General features: G+C 33.5%; 1 protein-coding gene across 1 annotated transcript in view; it reads left to right on the plus strand.

Moving 5' to 3' along the window:
• Positions 1–26,736, plus strand: part of LOC134699519 (uncharacterized) — a 132,324-nt gene that overhangs the window by 23,554 nt on the left and 82,034 nt on the right. The window contains exon 4 of the mRNA XM_063561117.1: positions 8,315–8,527. Coding sequence (XP_063417187.1) covers positions 8,315–8,527 — 213 coding nt within the window. The remainder of the gene's footprint in view (positions 1–8,314; positions 8,528–26,736) is intronic.

Here is a 26,736-nt window from a genome sequence, read left to right on the forward strand (position 1 = left end):
CCAGTAAAAAGCTAAAAGATAACATTTTAACAATTTTGTAAAATTGCTATTATATTTTGGGGCCTTAAAGGGGTCTTACTGAACCTACTCCTTTCCTATCCTAATAACGTGTGTTTTAGAAAATATTTAAACCACATATATATCCAAACCAATTTAATTCATTCAATGCTTGATTCAAGGATTCTTTAATAACTCCATCTAAAATAAGAGATGCGTCATCAGCAAACTGTGAAAATAAACTCATCATGAAAATTTGTGCTAAACTTGAGCAATGTAATGCCATTTATTTTATCATTATTTCATATGTTTAGTGCTAATATCTCGGTACAGAGAATGAAAAGATAAGGGGACAATGTATCACTTTGTGTAAGTCTTGTTCTATAGATTTTTTTTTTTTTTTTTTTTTTTAAAGATGTCCTCCCTGAATAACAGCTGATTTAATATTATCATGATTATTATATAAAAAACTTTAATCCAATTAATTATTGATTTCTCCGAAATTGAAAATCTTCAGGACACTAGTGAGAAATTTCCAAGAAATTAAATCTAATGCCTTTTCAAAATCAATACGCAATAAAAGTCCTGGAATATCGTTTTCCTCAGTGAATTGCATAATATCATAAATCAAACGAAAATCTCCGACTAATAAATTCAGTGTGATCAAAATGTATCCAATCACTAACCTTTAAAATGATGCAACTTTCTTATGAATGCAAACAAAATAATAAAAGAGGTATATATAGATAGATAGATAAAAGAATAAACTTTTAAATGAATGCAATATTATTTATCATGCAATCATTATGTAATCAATTATTATGTAATTAGTGGCATAATCTCGGTCAGTTCACTTGAACGAGTTTAGCTCTTTCATCTCTTCAACTATACAGAAAAAATTTAACGAAATCTTAATCGACACATCCAGGGCTTCAAAAGATTGTCTTAAATAGATTTGTAAAAGCAAATTGCTTGTTTCAGTATCCTGAATATATTTGTATAATATCGTATCATGATGAATTTATCTGAATAAATATTGTTTAAACTAATACCTATGAGTGGAAATTTGAGGAAAAATATTTTAGACACAGTTTATATTATAATTGGTTACATAATTGTTGCATCATACTAACATTTCATTAATTTGAAAGAGTAATATGTTTTCTATCCACAACTACCAAATTTTATAAATTTCCTAGCATTATTAAGAAAGTTACAGCATTTTTAAAATTGAGAGTTGGAGTTATAAAATCTTTGTATTGTGCTACCTTATAATGATATAGGTCGCCAATTTTTATAAGAAATGTCTAGGTTTTTTTCCTTTCGACAGGCATGCAATGATTCCTTGTTGCGTAACAGATAATTTACCACTTTCAGTACTGTATTTCAAGGAGTCTACTTAACCAAAATTATTTTTTTAATTTTCTTTTAAAACTGGAGAAACCTGGCATTTTTTTTAAATTTTTTTTATTATTTTTAATCTCCATGTTCTACCTTTGGTTATATCTAATTTATATTTTTTTATATTCTAGCCCACAAAAATAGCTATTAGGTTTTCCCCTCTTGTACCTATTGTTTTCTCGGTCGATTTTTTCCCCTTTGATTTTTTCTTTTCTTATATTTTCTAATTCAATTGTATTATTTTCCAAAATTTGTATTGAACCTTCATCTACTCTTTCTTCCAAAGCTAGATTTCATTTCTAAGAACTTTCTCTTGTTTTTTCGTTTTTTTATATAACTTGAATAAGAAATAGTTTTGTCTCTAATTTTCATCAACACTGTCTGAAGAAATAAGTGATTGTTAATATTAAAATGGAGATCTCCATTATTTTTGTCTTCAATTTTATCTAGATCATAAACAAGTGTTACATATTCGTTTTAGCTCACCGGGCCCGAAGGGCCAAGTGAGCTTTTCCCATCACTTGGCGTCCGTCGTCCGTCGTCGTTAACTTTTACAAAAATCTCCTCCTCTGAAACTACTGAACCAATTCGAACCAAACTTCATCTGATTGATTCTTAGGGTATCTAGAATAAATTTTGTGTTTTAATTCCTATTTCATCAAAAAACATGGCCGCCATGGCTAAAAATAGAACATAGGGGTAAAATGCAGTTTTTGGCTTATAACTCAAAAACCAAAGCATTTAGAGCAAATCTGACAGCGGTAAAATTGTTTATCAGGTCAAGATCTATCTGCCCTGAAATTTTCAGATGAATCAGACAACCCATTGTTGGGTTGCTGCCCCTAAATTGGTAATTATATGGAAATTTTACTGTTTTTGGTTATTATCTTGAATATTATTATAGATGGAGAGAAACTGTAAACAGCAATAATGTTCAGCAAAGTAAGATATACAAATAAGTCAACATGACCCAAATGGTCAAGTTGACTCCTTTAGGAGTTATTGTCCTTTATAGTCAATTTTAACCATTTTTCGTAAATCATCACGAGTTGGTTGACCGTTATGGAATAACCGTTTCACAAATGATATCGGACATGTTCCTTACGTCGTAACTACAATCCCCTTCCCTTTCATGAATTTGACCTACCGAATTAGACTACATGTATTTACCGGATTTGTAATCACATAAGCAACACGACGGGTGCCGCATGTGGAGCAGGATCTGCTTACCCTTCCGGAGCACCTGAGAGCACCCCTAGTTTTTGGTGGGGTTCGTGTTGTTTATTCTTTAGTTTTCTATGTTGTGGCATGTGTACTATTGTTTTTCTGTTTGTCTTTTTCATTTTTAGCCATGTCGTTGTCAGTTTGTTTTAGATTTACGAGTTTGACTGTCCCTTTGGTATCTTTCGTCCCTCTTTTAGTTAACTTTTACAAAAATCTTCTCCTCTGAAACTACTGAACCAATTCAAACCTTCATCTGATTGATTCCTAGGGTATCTAGAATAAAGTTTGTGTTTTAATTCCCATTTAATAAAAAAACATGGCCGCCATGGCTAAAAATAGAACATAGGGGTAAAATGCAATTTTTGGCTTATAACTCAAAACCAAAGCATTTAGAGCAAATCTGACATAGAGTAAATTGTTTATTAGGTCAAGATCTATCTGCCCTGAAATTTTCAGATGAATCATACAACCCGTTGTTGGGTTGCTGCCCCTAAATTGGTAATTATAAGGAAATTTTACTGTTTTTGGTTATCATCTTGAATATTATTATAGATGGAGATAAACTGTAACAGCAATAATGTTCAGCAAAGTAAGATTTACAAATAAGTCAACATGACCAAAATGGTCAGTTGACTCCTTTAGGAGTTATTGCCCTTTATAGTCAATTTTAACCATTTTTCATAAATCTTAGTTAACTTTTACAAAAATCTTCTCCTCTGAAACTACTGGGCCAAATTTTACAAAACATAGCCAGAATCATTATAAGGTTACCTTGTTTAAAATTTATGTTTTGTGACCGGGCAAACCAACCAAGATGGCCGCCATGGCTAAAAATAGAACATAGGAGTAAAATGCAGTTTTTGGCTTATAACTCAAAAACCAAAGCATTTAGAGCAAATCTGACAAGGGGTAACATTTTTTATCAGGTCAAGATCTATCTGCCTTGAAATTTTCAGATGAATCAGACAACCCATTGTTGGGTTGCTGCCCCTAAATTGGTAATTTTAAGGAAATTTTACTGTTTTTGGTTATTATCTTGAATATTATTATAGATGGAGATAAACTGTAAACAGCAATAATGTTCAGCAAAGTAAGATTTACAAATAAGTCAACATGACCAAAATGGTCAGTTGACCCCTTTAGGAGTTATTGCCCTTTATAGTCAATTTTAACCATTTTTTCTCGTAAATCTTAGTTAACTGTTACAAAAATCTTCTCCTCTGAAACTACTGGGCCAAATTTTACCAAACATAGCCAGAATCATTATTATGCTATCTATTTAAAAATCTGACCAGGGGGAAAATTGTTATCTGGTCAAGATCTATCTGCTCTGAAATGTTTAGATGAATCTGACAACTCGTTGTTAGGTTGCTGCCCCTAAATTGGTAATTTTAAGGAAATTTTGCTGTGTTGGGTTATTATCTTGAATATTATTATAGATAGAGATAAACTGTAAACAGCACTAATGTACAGCAATTTAAGACTCAAAAATAAGTCAAAATGACCAAAATGGTCAATTGACCCCCTAGAAGTTATTGTCCTTTATAATCAATTTTTATACGACCGCAAATTTTGAAAAAATTTTCGTCGTATATTGCTATCACGTTGGCGTCGTCGTCGTCGTCGTCGTCGTCGTTGTCGTCGTCGTCGTCGTCGTCGTCGTCGTCGTCGTCCGAATACTTTTAGTTTTCGCACTCTAACTTTAGTAAAAGTGAATAGAAATCTATGAAATTTTAAGACAAGGTTTATGACCATAAAAGGAAGGCTGGTATTGATTTTGGGAGTTTTGGTCCCAACATTTTAGGAATTAGGGGCCAAAAAGGGCCCAAATAAGCATTTTCTTGGTTTTCGCACTATAACTTTAGTTTAAGTTAATAGAAATCTATGAAATTTTGACACAAAGTTTATGACCACAGAAGAAAGGTTGGGATTGATTTTGGGAGTTTGGTTTCAACAGTTTAGGAATTAGGGGCCAAAAAAGGGCCCAAATAAGCATTATTCTTGGTTTTCGCACAATAACTTTAGTTAAAGTAAATAGAAATCAATGAAATTTGAACACAATGTTTATGACAACAAAAGGAAGGTTGGTATTGATTTTGGGAGTTTCGGTCCCAACAGTTTAGGAATTAGGGGCCAAAAAGGGACCCAAATAAGCATTTTTCTTGGTTTTCGCACCATAGCGTTAGTACAAGTAAATAGAAATCTATGAAATTTAAACACAAGGTTTATGACTATGAAAGGAAGGTTGGTATTGATTTTGGGAGTTTTGGTCCCAACAGTTAAGGAAAAAGGGGCCCAAAGGGTCCAAAATTAAACTTTGTTTGATTTCATCAAAATTGAATAATTGGGGTGGTTAATATGCCGAATCTAACTGTGTAAGTAGATTCTTAATTTTTGGTCCCGTTTTCAAATTGGTCTACATTAAGGTCCAAAGGGTCCAAAATTAAACTTAGTTTGATTTTAACAAAAATTGAAACCTTGGGGTTCTTTGATATGCTGAATCTAAAAATGTACTTAGATTTTTGATTTTTGGCCCAGTTTTCAAGTTGGCCCAAATCGAGGTCCAAAATTAAACATTGTTTGATTTCATCAAAAATTGAATAATTGGGGTTCTTTGATATGCCAAATCTAACTGTGAATGTAGATTCTTAATTTTTGGTCCAGTTTTGAAATTGGTCTAAATTAAAGTGCAAAGGGTCCAAAATTAAACTAAGTTTGATTTTAACAAAAATTAAATTCTTGGGCCTCTTTGATATGCTGAATCTAAACATGTACTTAGATTTTTGATTATGGGCCCAGTTTTCAAGTTGGTCCAAATCAGGATCTAAAATTATTATATTAAGTATTGTGCAATAGCAAGTCTTTTCAATTGCACAGTATTGTGCAATGGCAAGAAATATCTAATTTCACAATATTGTGAAATAGCAAATTTTTTTTAATTAAGAGTTATCTTTCTTTGTCCAGTATAGTAAGCAAGAAATATCTGCAAGAATTTTTTTTAATTGGAGTTATCTTTCTTTGTCCAGAATCAACTTAAATCTTTGTTATATACAATATACAATGTATATTCACTTTTTACTACCAACTGATAAATTTAAATAATCTTTACCATTCAGTGATAACAAGCAGTTTTTTTACATCTTAATATTTTATGATGTATTTAAATGAGTAGTAATTGTTGCAAACTCCATTAGAATATTTTAATTGAAATTAGTTTTGGAATAAGGGAAAGGGGGATTTGATTAAAAAATTGGGTTCAATTTTTGTCATTTGAAATTTCATAAATAAAAAGAAAATTTCTTCAAACATTTTTTTGAGAGGATTAATATTCAACAGCATAGTGAATTGCTCTAAGAGAAAACACAAACAAATTTTAAGTTCATTTGAATACATTCATTCTGTGTCAGAAACCTATGCTGTGTCAACTATTTAATCACAATCCAAATTTAGAGCGGAATCCAGCTTGAATGTTGTGTCCATACTTGCCCCAACCGTTCAGGGTTCAACCTCTGCGGTCGTATAAAGCTACGCCCTGCGGAGCATCTGGTTAACAATTTTCATAAAATTTGTAAATCATATTCCACCGCAACTACACGGACAAGTTCATTATAGATAAAGATAATTGTAAGCAGCAAGTATGTTCAGTAAAGTAAGATGTACAAATACATCACAATCATGAAGTGTCTGCTTCCTTTGTTTAATTCACATATACCAAGGTGAGCGACACTTTAATTTCTACTATTTTTTCTTTAACAATCCTTATCTATCCTGAATCATACAATTATAGCGGAATCTTTTGTTTTGATAAAGTATGGCCATTTTTTTTTATAAATAACTTCATTTTTATCGACCGTGGTCACGTTAGGATTATAAACGCTTTTCACTTACCATTTAATTTAACTTTGTCTTATATGTTTTTGGATGCGTATTGAATTATTAAGTTGATAGTTCCGATTTTTCACTTTAAAGTTCTAAAATATTTTTATGTCATCCATATTGACACATATCTGAAACCGCGATTTTTGATTGGTTACTTTCGGGTTAAAGAAATACAATTTGACTAATTAATTTCATTGGTCAACGGTGGTATAAAAGCGGCTGATTTGAAGTGAAATTTGTCAAAACTTTAAGGAATTTTCGGTCCTCATTGCTCTTCAACTTCGTACACTATTGGCCTTTTATCTATTTTTTATTCGAGCGTCACTGATGAATCTTTGGCACACGAAACTCGCGTCTGGCGTAAATACAAAATTTTAATCCTGGTATCTATGATGAGTTTATTTGTAACGACTGGGTCGACGACTCTGCTGGTGGAGATTTATTTCTCCGAGGGTATCACCAGTGGAGCAGTCTGACGGTCTGTTAACTGTAAACAACACTTTGATTTTTTATGAAAAAAAGCCCCATGGCTTTGCTACATCAGGAATAGATTATCTTAGCTGTATTTGGCAAAACGTTTAGGAATTATTAGTCCCCAATGCTCTTCAACTTCGTACTCTATTTGGCCTTTTAATCTAACATTTTTTTCATTCGAGCGTCACTGATGAGTCTTTGGTACACGAAACTCGCGTCTGGCGTAAATATAAAATTTTAATCCTGATATCTATGATGAGTTTTTTTGCAACCACTAGGTCGATGCCACTGGTAGTGGAGATTTATTTCCCCAAGGGTATCACCAGCCCAGTCGTCAGCACTTCTGCGGTTATAATTGCTAGAACAAAACATTGTCATAGTGGTATACTTGATACTTGTTATTGAAATTCAGTAAAGACATCCATCGCTTATCGCATTTAGGTTAAACTATTAAAATAATTGCACCGACACTGGTTCAGGTCAAGGTCTGTTGGTTTTTTTATTTTGTCGGCAATATACGGTACCTGATTTGGAACGGTAACGCATAGACACTCGATCCTCCTATAACACAATGATGAGTTATTTAATTTCCACAATCCTCTACATTGATCAAATGGACTAAACTCTAGAATTATTGTAACCATAGAATGAACAGAGCGATAGCTAGGCCAAATATTACAATTATTCAAACAGTATAATAAATTTACAGACAAAAAAAAATAAACAACTGTGCTTGTTTAGAAGGGGTTCCTTTTCTCCATGTGAAATGTTTCAAGTCTGGGTAAATTTCTCGAAAATGGTCAACGAGATAACCTTTCCCCAATGATATATAAAATTTTCCCCCGAGCATTTGTGTTATTAACATATAGTTAAAATAGTCTATCTGGATTGAGAACAAAATAAAACCCTACATATCATATAGCTATCATTACCAAAAATCATCTATAATTGACATAATTTGATAGCCCAGTATTCAGCATATTTGGCCTTTTTGGCTATTTTAAATTCGAGCGTCACTGATGAGTTTTTTGGAGAAGAAACGCAATTGGATCATCTATATTTGGTCTATACATAGTTACAAGTGTAAAATGTAATGTATCAACAAGTAAGTCTAATACTAAATATTTGCCACCAACATTTCTTTTTAGGACCTTAAACTCAAAATGATTATTAAACATAACTGCTACATCTCTTGAATTTGAACTATATGATGAAAAAAAACCACTATCATATCCCAACCTATAGCTAAAGTAGTGTTTTTTCATTGTTGGTTTTGTTGACCATTATCCCATACTGACATTAAGGGCTTTTCAATAAGTTAAGTAATGTTTAATTTCAGATTTTGTTAACATCGCAAAAGGAAAGCCCACCTCAATGTCTGCTGCAGAATATGTCGAGCATGCGCATTCTTGGAGAGCTAATGATGGGAATTATGGGGCAGGTGTTGGTCAATGTGCATTCCCACATATAGATGTTGTTCCTAGTTGGTGGAAGGTGAATCTACTAGCCTATTACGAGATTCATCGGGTAATCATTTATAGTAACTATCTAGGTAAGTATAGCATATGTATTTACTTTATTAGAGACATCTATAAGTTAAACTTTACAAATGGGATGCAAAGGTGCTACCACTTTCATACGTTATACGTTATTTAAAGGAGTAGACCTGGTTCTGTGAACGTATTTAAAGGAGTAGACTTGGGTCTGTGAACATATTTAAAGAAGTAGACCTTGGTCTGTGAACGTATTTAAAGGTGTAGACCAGGGTCTGTGAACGTATTTTAAGGAGTAGACCTGGGTCTGTGAACGTATTTAAAGGAGTAGACCTAGTTCTGTGAACGTATTTAAAGGAGTAGACCTGGGTCTGTGAACGTTTTTAAAAACGGGTTAAAAGTAGACACCTCTTTATTAGAGACATTTGTAATTAATAGTTTATTTACGGGAGTAGACCATGGTAAGATGAGACACTTCTGTATTAGATACACCTATAATTTATTGCTTATTTACGGGAGTAGACCAGGGTTAAAGAAGACACCTCTTTATTAGAGACATCTATAAGTTATACTTTACTTCAGGGAGTAGATCAGGGTTAAAGGAGACACCTCTTTATTAGAGACATCTATAAGTTATACTTTACTTTAGGGAGTAGACTAGGGTTAAAGGAGACACCTCGTTATTAGAGACATCTATAAGTTATACTTTACTTTAGGGAGTAGACTAGGGTTAAAGGAGACACCTCTTTATTAGAGAAATCTATAAGTTATACTTTACTTTAGGGAGTAGACTAGGGTTAAAGGAGACACCTCTTTATTAGAGAAATCTATAAGTTATGCTTTACTTTAGGGAGTAGACTAGGGTTAAAGGAGACATCTCTTTATTAGAGACATTTGTAATTAATAGTTTATTTACGGGAGTAGACCAGGGTAAGATGAGACACTTCTGTATTAGATACACCTATAATTTATTGCTTATTTACGGGAGTAGACCAGGGTTAACGGAGACACCTCTTTATTAGAGACATCTATAAGAAATACTTTACTTTAGGAAGTAGACAAGGGTTAAAGGAGACACCTCTTTATTAGAGAAATCTATAAGTTATACTTTACTTTAGGGAGTAGATCAGGGTTAGAGAAGACACCTCTTTATCAGAGACATCTATAAGTAATACTTTACTTTAGGAAGTAGACAAGGGTTAAAGGAGACACCTCTTTATTAGAGAAATCTATAAGTTATACTTTACTTTAGGGAATAGACTAGGGTTAACGGAGACACCTCTTTATTAGAGACATCTATAAGTTATACTTTACTTTAGGGAGTAAACCAGGGTTAAAGGAGACACCTCTTTATTAGAGACATCTATAAGTTACACTTTACTTTAGGAAGTAGACCTGGGTTAAAGGAGACACCTCTTTATTAGAGAAATCTATAAGTTACACTTTACTTTAGGAAGTAGACTAGGGTTAAAGGAGACACATCGTTATTAGAGAAATCTATAAGTTACACTTTACTTTAGGAAGTAGACCTGGGTTAAAGGAGACACCTCTTTATTAGAGAAATCTATAAGTTATACTTTACTTTAGGGAGTAGACTAGGGTTAAAGGAGACATCTCTTTATTAGAGACATCTATAAGTTATACTTTACTTTAGGAAGTAGACAAGGGTTAAAGGAGACACCTCTTTATTAGAGACATCTATAAGTTATACTTTACTTTAGGGAGTAGATCATGGTTAAAGGAGACACCTCTTTATTAGAGAAATCTATAAGTTATACTTTACTTTATGGAGTAGACTAGGGTTAAAGGAGACACCTCTTTATTAGAGACATCTATAAGTTATACTTTACTTTAGGAAGTAGACCAGGGTCAAAGGAGACACCTCGTTATTAGAGAAATCTATAAGTTATACTTTACTTTAGGAAGTAGACCTGGGTTAAAGGAGACACCTCTTTATTAGAGAAATCTATAAGTTATGCTTTACTTTAGGGAGTAGACTAGGGTTAAAGGAGACATCTCTTTATTAGAGACATTTGTAATTAATAGTTTATTTACGGGAGTAGACCAGGGTAAGATGAGACACTTCTGTATTAGATACACCTATAATTTATTGCTTATTTACGGGAATAGACCAGGGTTAACGGAGACACCTCTTTATTAGAGACATCTATAAGAAATACTTTACTTTAGGAAGTAGACAAGGGTTAAAGGAGACACCTCTTTATTAGAGAAATCTATAAGTTATACTTTACTTTAGGGAGTAGATCAGGGTTAGAGAAGACACCTCTTTATCAGAGACATCTATAAGTAATACTTTACTTTAGGAAGTAGACAAGGGTTAAAGGAGACACCTCTTTATTAGAGACATCTATAAGTTACACTTTACTTTAGGAAGTAGACCTGGGTTAAAGGAGACACCTCTTTATTAGAGAAATCTATAAGTTACACTTTACTTTAGGAAGTAGACTAGGGTTAAAGGAGACACCTCGTTATTAGAGAAATCTATAAGTTACACTTTACTTTAGGGAGTAGACCTGGGTTAAAGGAGACACCTCTTTATTAGAGAAATCTATAAGTTATACTTTACTTTAGGGAGTAGACTAGGGTTAAAGGAGACACCTCTTTATTAGAGACATCTATAAGTTATATTTTACTTAAGGGAGTAGACCAGGGTTAAAGGAGAAACCTCTTTATTAGAGAAATCTATAAGTTATACTTTACTTTAGGGAGTAGACCAGGGTTAAAGGAGACACCTCTTTATAAGAGACATCTGTAAGTTATACTTTACTTCAGGGAGTAGACCAGGGTTAAAGGAGACACCTCTTTATTAGAGAAATCTATAAGTTATACATTACTTTAGGGAGTAGACCAGGGTTAAAGGAGACACCTCTTTATTAGAGACATCTATAAGTTATAATTTACTTTAGGAAGTAGACCAGGGTTAAAGGAGACACCTCTTTATTAGAGAAATCTATAAGTTATACTTTACTTTAGGGAGTAGACCAGGGTTAAAGGAGACACCTCTTTATTAGAGACATCTATAAGTTATACTTTACTTTAGGAAGTAGACCTGGGTTAAAGGAGACACCTCTTTATTAGAGAAATCTATAAGTTATACATTACTTTAGGGAGTAGACCAGGGTTAAAGGAGACACCTCTTTATTAGAGACATCTATAAGTTATAATTTACTTTAGGAAGTAGACCAGGGTTAAAGGAGACACCTCTTTATTAGAGAAATCTATAAGTTATACATTACTTTAGGGAGCAGACCAGGGTTAAAGGAGACACCTCTTTATTAGAGACATCTATAAGTTATAATTTACTTTAGGAAGTAGACCAGGGTTAAAGGAGACACCTCTTTATTAGAGAAATCTATAAGTTATACTTTACTTTAGGGAGTAGACCAGGGTTAAAGGAGACACCTCTTTATTAGAGACATCTATAAGTTATACTTTACTTTAGGAAGTAGACCAGGGTTAAAGGAGACACCTCGTTATTAGAGAAATCTATAAGTTATACTTTACTTTAGGGAGTAGACCAGGGTTAAATGAGACACCTCTTTATTAGAGACATCTATAAGTTATAATTTACTTTAGGAAGTAGACCAGGGTTAAAGGAGACACCTCTTTATTAGAGACATCTATAAGTTATATTTTACTTAAGGGATAAGACCATGGTTAAAGGAGACACCTCGTTATTAGAGAAATCTATAAGTTATACATTACTTTAGGGAGTAGACCAGGGTTAAATGAGACACCTCTTTATTAGAGACATCTATAAGTTATACTTTACTTTAGGGAGTAGACCATGGTTAAAGGAGACACCTCTTTATTAGAGACATCTATAAGTTATACTTTACTTTAGGGAGTAGACCATGGTTAAAGGAGACACCTCTTTATTAGAGACATCTATAAGTTATACTTTACTTTAGGGAGTAGACCAGGGTTAAATGAGACACCTCTTTATTAGAGACATCTATAAGTTATACTTTACTTTAGGAAGTAGACCTGGGTTAAAGGAGACACCTCTTTATTAGAGACATCTATAAGTTATACTTTACTTTAGGAAGTAGACCAGGGTTAAATGAGACACCTCTTTATTAGAGACATCTATAAGTTATACTTTACTTTAGGGAGTAGACCAGGGTTAAATGAGACACCTCTTTATTAGAGACATCTATAAGTTATACTTTACTTTAGGGAGTAGACCATGGTTAAAGGAGACACCTCTTTATTAGAGACATCTATAAGTTATACTTTACTTTAGGGAGTAGACCATGGTTAAAGGAGACACCTCTTTATTAGAGACATCTATAAGTTATACTTTACTTTAGGGAGTAGACCAGGGTTAAATGAGACACCTCTTTATTAGAGACATCTATAAGTTATACTTTACTTTAGGAAGTAGACCAGGGTTAAATGAGACACCTCTTTATTAGAGACATCTATAAGTTATACATTACTTTAGGGAGTAGACTAGGGTTAAAGGAGACACCTCTTTATTAGAGACATCTATAAGTTATACTTTACTTTAGGGAGTAGACTAGGGTTAAAGGAGACACCTCTTTATTAGAGAAATCTATAAGTTATACTTTACTTAAGGGATTAGACCAGGGTTAAAGGAGACACCTCTTTATTAGAGACATCTATAAGTTACACTTTACTTTAGGGAGTAGACTAGGGTTAAAGGAGACATCTCTTTATTAGAGAAATCTATAAGTTATACTTTACTTTATGGAGTAGACAAGAATTAAAGGAGACACCTCTTTATTAGAGAAATCTATAAGTTATACTTTACTTTAGGGAGTAGACTAGGGTTAAAGGAGACACCTCTTTATTAGAGAAATCTATAAGTTATACTTTACTTTAGGGAGTAGACTAGGGTTAAAGGAGACACCTCTTTATTAGAGAAATCTATAAGTTATACTTTACTTTAGGGAGTAGACCTGGGTTAAAGGAGACACCTCTTTATTAGAGAAATCTATAAGTTATGCTTTACTTTAGGGAGTAGACTAGGGTTAAAGGAGACACCTCTTTATTAGAGAAATCTATAAGTTATACTTTACTTTAGGGAGTAGATCAGGGTTAAAGGAGACACCTCTTTATTAGAGACATGTATAAGTTACACTTTACTTTAGGAAGTAGACCTGGGTTAAAGGAGACACCTCTTTATTAGAGAAATCTATAAGTTATACTTTACTTTAGGAAGTTGATCAGGGTTAAAGGAGACACCTCTTTATTAGAGAATTCTATAAGTTATACTTTACTTTAGGGAGTAGACTAGGGTTAAAGGAGACACCTCTTTATTAGAGACATCTATAAGTTATACTTTACTTTATGGAGTAGACAAGGGTTAAAAGAGACACCTATTTATTAGAGACATCTATAAGTTATACTTTACTTTAGGGAGTAGATCAGGGTTAGAGAAGACACCTCTTTATTAGAGACATCTATACGTAATACTTTACTTTAGGAAGTAGACAAGGGTTAAAGGATACACCTCTTTATTAGAGAAATCTATAAGTTATACTTTACTTTAGGGAGTAGACTAGGGTTAAAGGAGACACCTCTTTATTAGAGACATCTATAAGTTATACTTTACTTTAGGAAGTAGACCTGGGTTAAATGAGACACCTCTTTATTAGAGAAATCTATAAGTTATACTTTACTTTAGGGAGTAGACTAGGGTTAAAGGAGACACCTCTTTATTAGAGACATCTATAAGTTATACTTTACTTTAGGAAGTAGACTAGGGTTAAAGGAGACACCTCTTTATTACAGACATCTATACGTTATACTTTACTTTAGGGAGTAGATCAGGGTTAAAGGAGACACCTCTTTATTAGAGACATCTATAAGTTACACTTTACTTTAGGAAGTAGACCTGGGTTAAAGGAGACACCTCTTTATTAGAGAAATCTATAAGTTATGCTTTACTTTCGGGAGTAGATCAGGGTTAAAGGAGACACCTCGTTATTAGAGAAATCTATAAGTTATACTTTACTTTAGGGAGTAGACTAGGGTTAAAGGAGACACCTCTTTATTAGAGAAATCTATAAGTTATACTTTACTTTAGGGAGTAGATCAGGGTTAAAGGAGACACCTCTTTATTAGAGACATCTATAAGTTACACTTTACTTTAGGAAGTAGACCTGGGTTAAAGGAGACACCTCTTTATTAGAGAAATCTATAAGTTATGCTTTACTTTAGGGAGTAGACTAGGGTTAAAGGAGACATCTCTTTATTAGAGACATTTGTAATTAATAGTTTATTTACGGGAGTAGACCAGGGTAAGATGAGACACTTCTGTATTAGATACACCTATAATTTATTGCTTATTTACGGGAGTAGACCAGGGTTAACGGAGACACCTCTTTATTAGAGACATCTATAAGAAATACTTTACTTTAGGAAGTAGACAAGGGTTAAAGGAGACACCTCTTTATTAGAGAAATCTATAAGTTATACTTTACTTTAGGGAGTAGATCAGGGTTAGAGAAGACACCTCTTTATCAGAGACATCTATAAGTAATACTTTACTTTAGGAAGTAGACAAGGGTTAAAGGAGACACCTCTTTATTAGAGAAATCTATAAGTTATACTTTACTTTAGGGAATAGACTAGGGTTAACGGAGACATCTCTTTATTAGAGACATCTATAAGTAATACTTTACTTTAGGAAGTAGACAAGGGTTAAAGGAGACACCTCTTTATTAGAGACATCTATAAGTTACACTTTACTTTAGGAAGTAGACCTGGGTTAAAGGAGACACCTCTTTATTAGAGAAATCTATAAGTTACACTTTACTTTAGGAAGTAGACTAGGGTTAAAGGAGACACCTCGTTATTAGAGAAATCTATAAGTTACACTTTACTTTAGGAAGTAGACCTGGGTTAAAGGAGACACCTCTTTATTAGAGAAATCTATAAGTTATACTTTACTTTAGGGAGTAGACTAGGGTTAAAGGAGACATCTCTTTATTAGAGACATCTATAAGTTATACTTTACTTTAGGGAGTAGATCAGGGTTAAAGGAGACACCTCTTTATTAGAGACATCTATAAGTTATACTTTACTTTAGGAAGTAGACCAGGGTCAAAGGAGACACCTCGTTATTAGAGAAATCTATAAGTTATACTTTACTTTAGGGAGTAGACTAGGGTTAAAGGAGACACCTCGTTATTAGAGAAATCTATAAGTTATACTTTACTTTAGGGAGTAGACCAGGGTCAAAGGAGACACCTCGTTATTAGAGAAATCTATAAGTTATACTTTACTTTAGGGAGTAGACCAGGGCCAAAGGAGACACCTCTTTATTAGAGACATCTATAAGTTATACTTTACTTTAGGGAGTAGACCAGGTTCAAAGGAGACACCTCTTTATTAGAGACATCTATATGTTATACTTTACTTTAGGCAGTAGACTAGGGTCAAAGGAGACACCTCGTTATTAGAGAAATCTATAAGTTATACATTTTTTTAGGGAGTAGACCAGGGTTAAATGAGACACCTCTTTATTAGAGACATCTATAAGTTATACTTTACTTTAGGGAGTAGACCATGGTTAAAGGAGACACCTCTTTATTAGAGACATCTATAAGTTATACTTTACTTTAGGGAGTAAACCAGGGTTAAAGGAGACACCTCTTTATTAGAGACATCTATAAATTTTACTTTACTTAAGGGATTATACCAGGGTTAAATGAGACACCTCTTTATTAGAGACATCTATAAGTTATACTTTACTTTAGGGAGTAGACCAGGGTTAAAAGAGACACCTCTTTATTAGAGACATCTATAAGTTATACTTTACTTAAGGGATTAGACCATGGTTAAAGGAGACACCTCGTTATTAGAGAAATCTATAAGTTATACATTACTTTAGGGAGTAGACCAGGGTTAAATGAGACACCTCTTTATTAGAGACATCTATAAGTTATACTTTACTTTAGGGAGTAGACCATGGTTAAAGGAGACACCTCTTTATTAGAGACATCTATAAGTTATACTTTACTTTAGGGAGTAGACCATGGTTAAAGGAGACACCTCTTTATTAGAGACATCTATAAGTTACACTTTACTTTAGGAAGTAGACCTGGGTTAAAGGAGACACCTCGTTATTAGAGACATCTATAAGTTATACTTTACTTTAGGGAGTAGACTAGGGTTGAAGGAGACACCTTTTTATTAGAGACATCTATAAGTTATACTTTACTTTAGGGAGTAGACCATGGTTAAAGGAGACACCTCTTTATTAGAGACATCTATAAGTTACACTTTACTTTAGGAAGTAGACGAGGGTTAAAGGAGACACCTCTTTATTAGAGACATCTATAAGTTATACTTTACTTTAGGGAGTAGATCAGGGTTAGAATAGACACCTCTTTATTAGAGACATCTATAAGTTATACTTTACTTTAGGGAGTAGATCAGGGTTAGAATAGACACCTCTTTATTAGAGACATCTATAAGTTATACTTTACTTTAGGGAGTAGACCATGGTTAAAGGAGACACCTCTTTATTAGAGAAATCTATAAGTTATACTTTACTTTAGGGAGTAGACCAGGGTTAAAGGAGACACCTCTTTATTAGAGACATCTATAAGTTATACTTTACTTTAGGGAGTAGACCTGGGTTAAAGGAGACACCTCTTTATTAGAGACATCTATAAGTTATACTTTACTTTAGGGAGTAGACCTGGGTTAAAGGAGACACCTCTTTATTAGAGACATCTATAAGTTATACTTTACTTTAGGGAGTAGACCTGGGTTAAAGGAGACACCTCTTTATTAGAGACATCTATAAGTTACACTTTACTTTAGGGAGTAGACCTGGGTTAAAGGAGACACCTCTTTATTAGAGACATCTATAAGTTATACTTTACTTTAGGGAGTAGACCAGGGTTAAAGGAGACACCTCTTTATTAGAGACATCTATAAGTTATACTTTACTTTAGGAAGTAGACAAGGGTTAAAGGAGACACCTCGTTATTAGAGAAATCTATAAGTTATACATTACTTTATGGAGTAGACAAGGGTTAAAAGAGACACCTCTTTATTAGAGAAATCTATAAGTTATACTTTACTTTAGGAAGTAGACAAGGGTTAAAGGAGACACCTCTTTATTAGAGACATCTATAAGTTATACTTTACTTTAGGGAGTAGACCTGGGTTAAAGGAGACACCTCTTTATTAGAGACATCTATAAGTTATACTTTACTTTAGGAAGTAGACAAGGGTTAAAGGAGACACCTCGTTATTAGAGAAATCTATAAGTTATACATTACTTTATGGAGTAGACAAGGGTTAAAAGAGACACCTCTTTATTGGAGACATCTATAAGTTATACTTTACTTAAGGGATTAGACCATGGTTAAAGGAGACACCTCGTTATTAGAGACATTTATAAGTTATACTTTACTTTAGGGAGTAGACCAGGGTTAAAGGAGACACCTCTTTATTAGAGAAATCTATAAGTTATACTTTACTTTAGGAAGTAGACTAGGGTTAAAGGAGACATCTCTTTATTACAGACATCTATAAGTTATACTTTACTTTAGGGAGTAGACCAGGGTTAAAGGAGACACCTCGTTATTAGAGACATCTATAAGTTATACTTTACTTTAGGAAGTAGACAAGGGTTAAAGGAGACACCTCTTTATTAGAGACATCTATAAGTTACACTTTACTTTAGGAAGTAGACCTGGGTTAAAGGAGACACCTCTTTATTAGAGAAATCTATAAGTTACACTTTACTTTAGGGAGTAGACCTGGGTTAAAGGAGACACCTCTTTATTAGAGACATCTATAAGTTATACTTTACTTTAGGGAGTAGACCAGGGTTAAAGGAGACACCTCTTTATTAGAGACATCTATAAGTTATACTTTACTTTAGGGAGTAGACCATGGTTAAAGGAGACACCTCTTTATTAGAGACATCTATAAGTTACACTTTACTTTAGGAAGTAGACCTGGGTTAAAGGAGACACCTCGTTATTAGAGACATCTATAAGTTATACTTTACTTTAGGGAGTAGACTAGGGTTGAAGGAGACACCTTTTTATTAGAGACATCTATAAGTTATACTTTACTTTAGGGAGTAGACCATGGTTAAAGGAGACACCTCTTTATTAGAGACATCTATAAGTTACACTTTACTTTAGGAAGTAGACGAGGGTTAAAGGAGACACCTCTTTATTAGAGACATCTATAAGTTATACTTTACTTTAGGGAGTAGATCAGGGTTAGAATAGACACCTCTTTATTAGAGACATCTATAAGTTATACTTTACTTTAGGGAGTAGATCAGGGTTAGAATAGACACCTCTTTATTAGAGACATCTATAAGTTATACTTTACTTTAGGGAGTAGACCATGGTTAAAGGAGACACCTCTTTATTAGAGAAATCTATAAGTTATACTTTACTTTAGGGAGTAGACCAGGGTTAAAGGAGACACCTCTTTATTAGAGACATCTATAAGTTATACTTTACTTTAGGGAGTAGACCTGGGTTAAAGGAGACACCTCTTTATTAGAGACATCTATAAGTTATACTTTACTTTAGGGAGTAGACCTGGGTTAAAGGAGACACCTCTTTATTAGAGACATCTATAAGTTATACTTTACTTTAGGGAGTAGACCTGGGTTAAAGGAGACACCTCTTTATTAGAGACATCTATAAGTTACACTTTACTTTAGGGAGTAGACCTGGGTTAAAGGAGACACCTCTTTATTAGAGACATCTATAAGTTATACTTTACTTTAGGGAGTAGACCAGGGTTAAAGGAGACACCTCTTTATTAGAGACATCTATAAGTTATACTTTACTTTAGGAAGTAGACAAGGGTTAAAGGAGACACCTCGTTATTAGAGAAATCTATAAGTTATACATTACTTTATGGAGTAGACAAGGGTTAAAAGAGACACCTCTTTATTAGAGAAATCTATAAGTTATACTTTACTTTAGGAAGTAGACAAGGGTTAAAGGAGACACCTCTTTATTAGAGACATCTATAAGTTATACTTTACTTTAGGGAGTAGACCTGGGTTAAAGGAGACACCTCTTTATTAGAGACATCTATAAGTTATACTTTACTTTAGGAAGTAGACAAGGGTTAAAGGAGACACCTCGTTATTAGAGAAATCTATAAGTTATACATTACTTTATGGAGTAGACAAGGGTTAAAAGAGACACCTCTTTATTGGAGACATCTATAAGTTATACTTTACTTAAGGGATTAGACCATGGTTAAAGGAGACACCTCGTTATTAGAGACATTTATAAGTTATACTTTACTTTAGGGAGTAGACCAGGGTTAAAGGAGACACCTCTTTATTAGAGAAATCTATAAGTTATACTTTACTTTAGGAAGTAGACTAGGGTTAAAGGAGACATCTCTTTATTACAGACATCTATAAGTTATACTTTACTTTAGGGAGTAGACCAGGGTTAAAGGAGACACCTCGTTATTAGAGACATCTATAAGTTATACTTTACTTTAGGAAGTAGACAAGGGTTAAAGGAGACACCTCTTTATTAGAGACATCTATAAGTTACACTTTACTTTAGGAAGTAGACCTGGGTTAAAGGAGACACCTCTTTATTAGAGAAATCTATAAGTTATGCTTTACTTTCGGGAGTAGATCAGGGTTAAAGGAGACACCTCGTTATTAGAGAAATCTATAAGTTATACTTTACTTTAGGGAGTAGACTAGGGTTAAAGGAGACACCTCTTTATTAGAGAAATCTATAAGTTATACTTTACTTTAGGGAGTAGATCAGGGTTAAAGGAGACACCTCTTTATTAGAGACATCTATAAGTTACACTTTACTTTAGGAAGTAGACCTGGGTTAAAGGAGACACCTCTTTATTAGAGAAATCTATAAGTTATGCTTTACTTTAGGGAGTAGACTAGGGTTAAAGGAGACATCTCTTTATTAGAGACATTTGTAATTAATAGTTTATTTACGGGAGTAGACCAGGGTAAGATGAGACACTTCTGTATTAGATACACCTATAATTTATTGCTTATTTACGGGAGTAGACCAGGGTTAACGGAGACACCTCTTTATTAGAGACATCTATAAGAAATACTTTACTTTAGGAAGTAGACAAGGGTTAAAGGAGACACCTCTTTATTAGAGAAATCTATAAGTTATACTTTACTTTAGGGAGTAGATCAAGGTTAGAGAAGACACCTCTTTATCAGAGACATCTATAAGTAATACTTTACTTTAGGAAGTAGACAAGGGTTAAAGGAGACACCTCTTTATTAGAGAAATCTATAAGTTATACTTTACTTTAGGGAATAGACTAGGGTTAACGGAGACACCTCTTTATTAGAGACATCTATAAGTTATACTTTACTTTAGGGAGTAGACTAGGGTCAAAGGAGACACCTCGTTATTAGAGACATCTATAAGTAATACTTTACTTTAGGAAGTAGACCAGGGTCAAAGGAGACACCTCTTTATTAGAGACATCTATAAGTTACACTTTACTTTAGGAAGTAGACCTGGGTTAAAGGAGACACCTCTTTATTAGAGAAATCTATAAGTTACACTTTACTTTAGGAAGTAGACTAGGGTTAAAGGAGACACCTCGTTATTAGAGAAATCTATAAGTTACACTTTACTTTAGGAAGTAGACCTGGGTTAAAGGAGACACCTCTTTATTAGAGAAATCTATAAGTTATACTTTACTTTAGGGAGTAGACTAGGGTTAAAGGAGACATCTCTTTATTAGAGACATCTATAAGTTATACTTTACTTTAGGGAGTAGATCAGGGTTAAAGGAGACACCTCTTTATTAGAGACATCTATAAGTTATACTTTACTTTAGGAAGTAGACCAGGGTCAAAGGAGACACCTCGTTATTAGAGAAATCTATAAGTTATACTTTACTTTAGGGAGTAGACTAGGGTTAAAGGAGACACCTCGTTATTAGAGAAATCTATAAGTTATACTTTACTTTAGGGAGTAGACCAGGGTCAAAGGAGACACCTCGTTATTAGAGACATCTATAAGTTATACTTTACTTTAGGGAGTAGACCAAGGTTAAAGGAGACACCTCTTTATTAGAGACATCTATAAGTTATACTTTACTTTAGGGAGTAGATCAGGGTTAAAGGAGACACCTCTTTATTAGAGAAATCTATAAGTAATACTTTACTTTAGGGAGTAAACCAGGGTTAAAGGAGACACCTCTTTATTAGAGACATCTATAAATTTTACTTTACTTAAGGGATTATAGCATGGTTAAAGGAGACACCTCGTTATTAGAGAAATCTATAAGTTATACATTACTTTAGGGAGTAGACCAGGGTTAAAGGAGACACCTCTTTATTAGAGAAATCTATAAGTAATACTTTACTTTAGGGAGTAGACCAGGGTTAAAAGAGACACCTCTTTATTAGAGACATCTATAAGTTATACTTTACTTAAGGGATTAGACCATGGTTAAAGGAGACACCTCGTTATTAGAGAAATCTATAAGTTATACATTACTTTAGGGAGTAGACCAGGGTTAAATGAGACACCTCTTTATTAGAGACATCTATAAGTTATACTTTACTTTAGGGAGTAGATCAGGGTTAAAGGAGACACCTCTTTATTAGAGACATCTATAAGTTATACTTTACTTTAGGGAGTAGACCAGGGTCAAAGGAGACACCTCTTTATTAGAGACATCTATAAGTTATACTTTACTTTAGGGAGTAGATCAGGGTTAAATGAGACACCTCTTTATTAGAGACATCTATAAGTTATACTTTACTTTAGGGAGTAGACTATGGTCAAAGGAAACACCTCTTTATTAGAGACATCTATAAGTTATACTTTACTTTAGGGAGTAGACCAGGGTCAAAGGAGACACCTCTTTATTAGAGACATCTATAAGTTATACTTTACTTTAGGGAGTAGACCATGGTTAAAGGAGACACCTCTTTATTAGAGACATCTATAAGTTATACTTTACTTTAGGGAGTAGACCAGGGTTAAAAGAGACACCTCTTTATTAGAGACATCTATAAGTTATACTTTACTTAAGGGAGTAGATCAGGGTTAAATGAGACACCTCGTTATTAGAGAAATCTATAAGTTATACTTTACTTTAGGGAGTAGACCAGAGTTAAAGGAGACACCTCTTTATTAGAGACATCTATAAGTTACACTTTACTTTAGGGAGTAGACTAGGGTTAAAGGAGACACCTCTTTATTAGAGACATCTATAAGTTATACTTTACTTTAGGGAGTAGACCAGAGTTAAAGGAGACACCTCTTTATTAGAGACATCTATAAGTTATACTTTACTTTAGGGAGTAGACTAGGGTTAAAGGAGACACCTCTTTATTAGAGACATCTATAAGTTATACTTTACTTTAGGGAGTAGACCAGGGTTAAAGGAGACACCTCGTTATTAGAGACATCTATAAGTTACACTTTACTTTAGGGAGTAGACCAGAGTTAAAGGAGACACCTCTTTATTAGAGACATCTATAAGTTATACTTTACTTTAGGGAGTAGACCATGGTTAAAGGAGACACCTCTTTATTAGAGACATCTATAAGTTATACTTTACTTTAGGGAGTAGACCAGGGTTAAAAGAGACACCTCTTTATTAGAGACATCTATAAGTTATACTTTACTTAAGGGAGTAGATCAGGGTTAAATGAGACACCTCGTTATTAGAGAAATCTATAAGTTATACTTTACTTTAGGGAGTAGACCAGAGTTAAAGGAGACACCTCTTTATTAGAGACATCTATAAGTTATACTTTACTTTAGGGAGTAGACTAGGGTTAAAGGAGACACCTCTTTATTAGAGACATCTATAAGTTATACTTTACTTTAGGGAGTAGACCAGGGTTAAAAGAGACACCTCTTTATTAGAGACATCTATAAGTTATACTTTACTTAAGGGAGTAGATCAGGGTTAAATGAGACACCTCGTTATTAGAGAAATCTATAAGTTATACTTTACTTTAGGGAGTAGACCAGAGTTAAAGGAGACACCTCTTTATTAGAGACATCTATAAGTTACACTTTACTTAAGGGAGTAGACCAGGGTTAAATGAGACACCTCTTTATTAGAGACATCTATAAGTTATACTTTACTTTAGGGAGTAGATCAGGGTTAAAGGAGACACCTCTTTATTAGAGACATCTATAAGTTATACTTTACTTTAGGGAGTAGATCAGGGTTAAATGAGACACCTCTTTATTAGAGAAATCTATAAGTTATACTTTACTTTAGGGAGTAGACCAGGGTTAAAGGAGACACCTCTTTATTAGAGACATCTATAAGTTATACTTTACTTTAGGGAGTAGATCAGGGTTAAAGGAGACACCTCTTTATTAGAGACATCTATAAGTTAACTTTACTTTAGGGAGTAGATCAGAGTTAAAGGAGACACCTCTTTATTAGAGACATCTATAAGTTACACTTTACTTAAGGGAGTAGACCAGGGTTAAATGAGACACCTCTTTATTAGAGACATCTATAAGTTATACTTTACTTTAGGGAGTAGATCTGGGTTAAAGGAGACACCTCTTTATTAGAGACATCTATAAGTTATACTTTACTTTAGGGAGTAGATCAGAGTTAAAGGAGACACCTCTTTATTAGAGACATCTATAAGTTATACTTTACTTTAGGAAGTAGACCAGGGTCAAAGGAGACACTTCTTTATTAGAGAAATCTATAAGTTATACTTTACTTTATGGAGTAGACTAGGGTTAAAGGAGACACCTCTTTATTAGAGACATCTATAAGTTATACTTTACTTTAGGGAGTAGACTAGGGTTAAATGAGACACCTCTTTATTAGAGACATCTATAAGTTATACTTTACTTTAGGAAGTAGACCAGGGTCAAAGGAGACACCTCTTTATTAGAGAAATCTATAAGTTATACTTTACTTTATGGAGTAGACTAGGGTTAAAGGAGACACCTCTTTATTAGAGACATCTATAAGTTATACTTTACTTTAGGAAGTAGACCAGGGTCAAAGGAGACACCTCTTTATTAGAGAAATCTATAAGTTATACTTTACTTTATGGAGTAGACTAGGGTTAAAGGAGACACCTCTTTATTAGAGACATCTATAAGTTATACTTTACTTTATGGAGTAGACCAGGGTTAAAGAAGACACCTCTTTATTAGAGACATCTATAAGTTATACTTTACTTTAGGAAGTAGACCTGGGTTAAAGGAGACACCTCTTTATTAGAGAAATCTATAAGTTATACATTACTTTAGGGAGTAGACCAGGGTTAAAGGAGACACCTCTTTATTAGAGACATCTATAAGTTATAATTTACTTTAGGAAGTAGACCAGGGTTAAAGGAGACACCTCTTTATTAGAGAAATCTATAAGTTATACATTACTATAGGGAGTAGACCAGGGTTAAAGGAGACACCTCTTTATTAGAGACATCTATAAGTTATAATTTACTTTAGGAAGTAAACCAGGGTTAAAGGAGACACCTCTTTATTAAAGACATCTATAAGTTATACTTTACTTTAGGGAGTAGACCAGGGTTAAAGGAGACACCTCTTTATTAGAGACATCTATAAGTTATACTTTACTTTAGGGAGTAGACCAGGGTTAAAGGAGACACCTCTTTATTAGAGACATCTATAAGTTATAATTTACTTTAGGAAGTAGACCAGGGTTAAAGGAGACACCTCTTTATTAGAGACATCTATAAGTTATACCTTACTTAAGGGAGTAGACTAGGGTTAAAGGAGACACCTCTTTATTAGAGACATCTATAAGTTATACTTTACTTTATGGAGTAGACTAGGGTTAAAGGAGACACCTCTTTATTAGAGACATCTATAAGTTATAATTTACTTTAGGAAGTAGACCAGGGTTAAAGGAGACACCTCTTTATTAGAGACATCTATAAGTTATACTTTACTTTAGGGAGTAGACCAGGGTTAAAGGAGACACCTCTTTATTAGAGACATCTATAAGTTATATTTTACTTAAGGGATTAGACCATGGTTAAAGGAGACACCTCGTTATTAGAGAAATCTATAAGTTATACATTACTTTAGGGAGTAGACCAGGGTTAAATGAGACACCTCTTTATTAGAGACATCTATAAGTTATACTTTACTTTAGGGAGTAGACCATGGTTAAAGGAGACACCTCTTTATTAGAGACATCTATAAGTTATACTTTACTTTAGGGAGTAGACCATGGTTAAAGGAGACACCTCTTTATTAGAGACATCTATAAGTTATACTTTACTTTAGGGAGTAGACCAGGGTTAAATGAGACACCTCTTTATTAGAGACATCTATAAGTTATACTTTACTTTAGGAAGTAGACTATGGTCAAAGGAGACACCTCTTTATTAGAGACATCTATAAGTTACACTTTACTTTAGGGAGTAGACTAGGGTTAAAGGAGACATCTCTTTATTAGAGAAATCTATAAGTTATACTTTACTTTATGGAGTAGACAAGAATTAAAGGAGACACCTCTTTATTAGAGAAATCTATAAGTTATACTTTACTTTAGGGAGTAGACTAGGGTTAAAGGAGACACCTCTTTATTAGAGAAATCTATAAGTTATACTTTACTTTAGGGAGTAGACTAGGGTTAAAGGAGACACCTCTTTATTAGAGAAATCTATAAGTTATACTTTACTTTAGGGAGTAGACCTGGGTTAAAGGAGACACCTCTTTATTAGAGAAATCTATAAGTTATGCTTTACTTTAGGGAGTAGACTAGGGTTAAAGGAGACACCTCTTTATTAGAGAAATCTATAAGTTATACTTTACTTTAGGGAGTAGATCAGGGTTAAAGGAGACACCTCTTTATTAGAGACATGTATAAGTTACACTTTACTTTAGGAAGTAGACCTGGGTTAAAGGAGACACCTCTTTATTAGAGAAATCTATAAGTTATACTTTACTTTAGGGAGTTGATCAGGGTTAAAGGAGACACCTCTTTATTAGAGAATTCTATAAGTTATACTTTACTTTAGGGAGTAGACTAGGGTTAAAGGAGACACCTCTTTATTAGAGACATCTATAAGTTATACTTTACTTTATGGAGTAGACAAGGGTTAAAAGAGACACCTCTTTATTAGAGACATCTATAAGTTATACTTTACTTTAGGGAGTAGATCAGGGTTAGAGAAGACACCTCTTTATTAGAGACATCTATACGTAATACTTTACTTTAGGAAGTAGACAAGGGTTAAAGGATACACCTCTTTATTAGAGAAATCTATAAGTTATACTTTACTTTA

This window comes from Mytilus trossulus, unplaced genomic scaffold, assembly GCF_036588685.1.
Source record: "Mytilus trossulus isolate FHL-02 unplaced genomic scaffold, PNRI_Mtr1.1.1.hap1 h1tg000070l__unscaffolded, whole genome shotgun sequence".
Lineage (NCBI taxonomy): Eukaryota > Metazoa > Mollusca > Bivalvia > Mytilida > Mytilidae > Mytilus > Mytilus trossulus.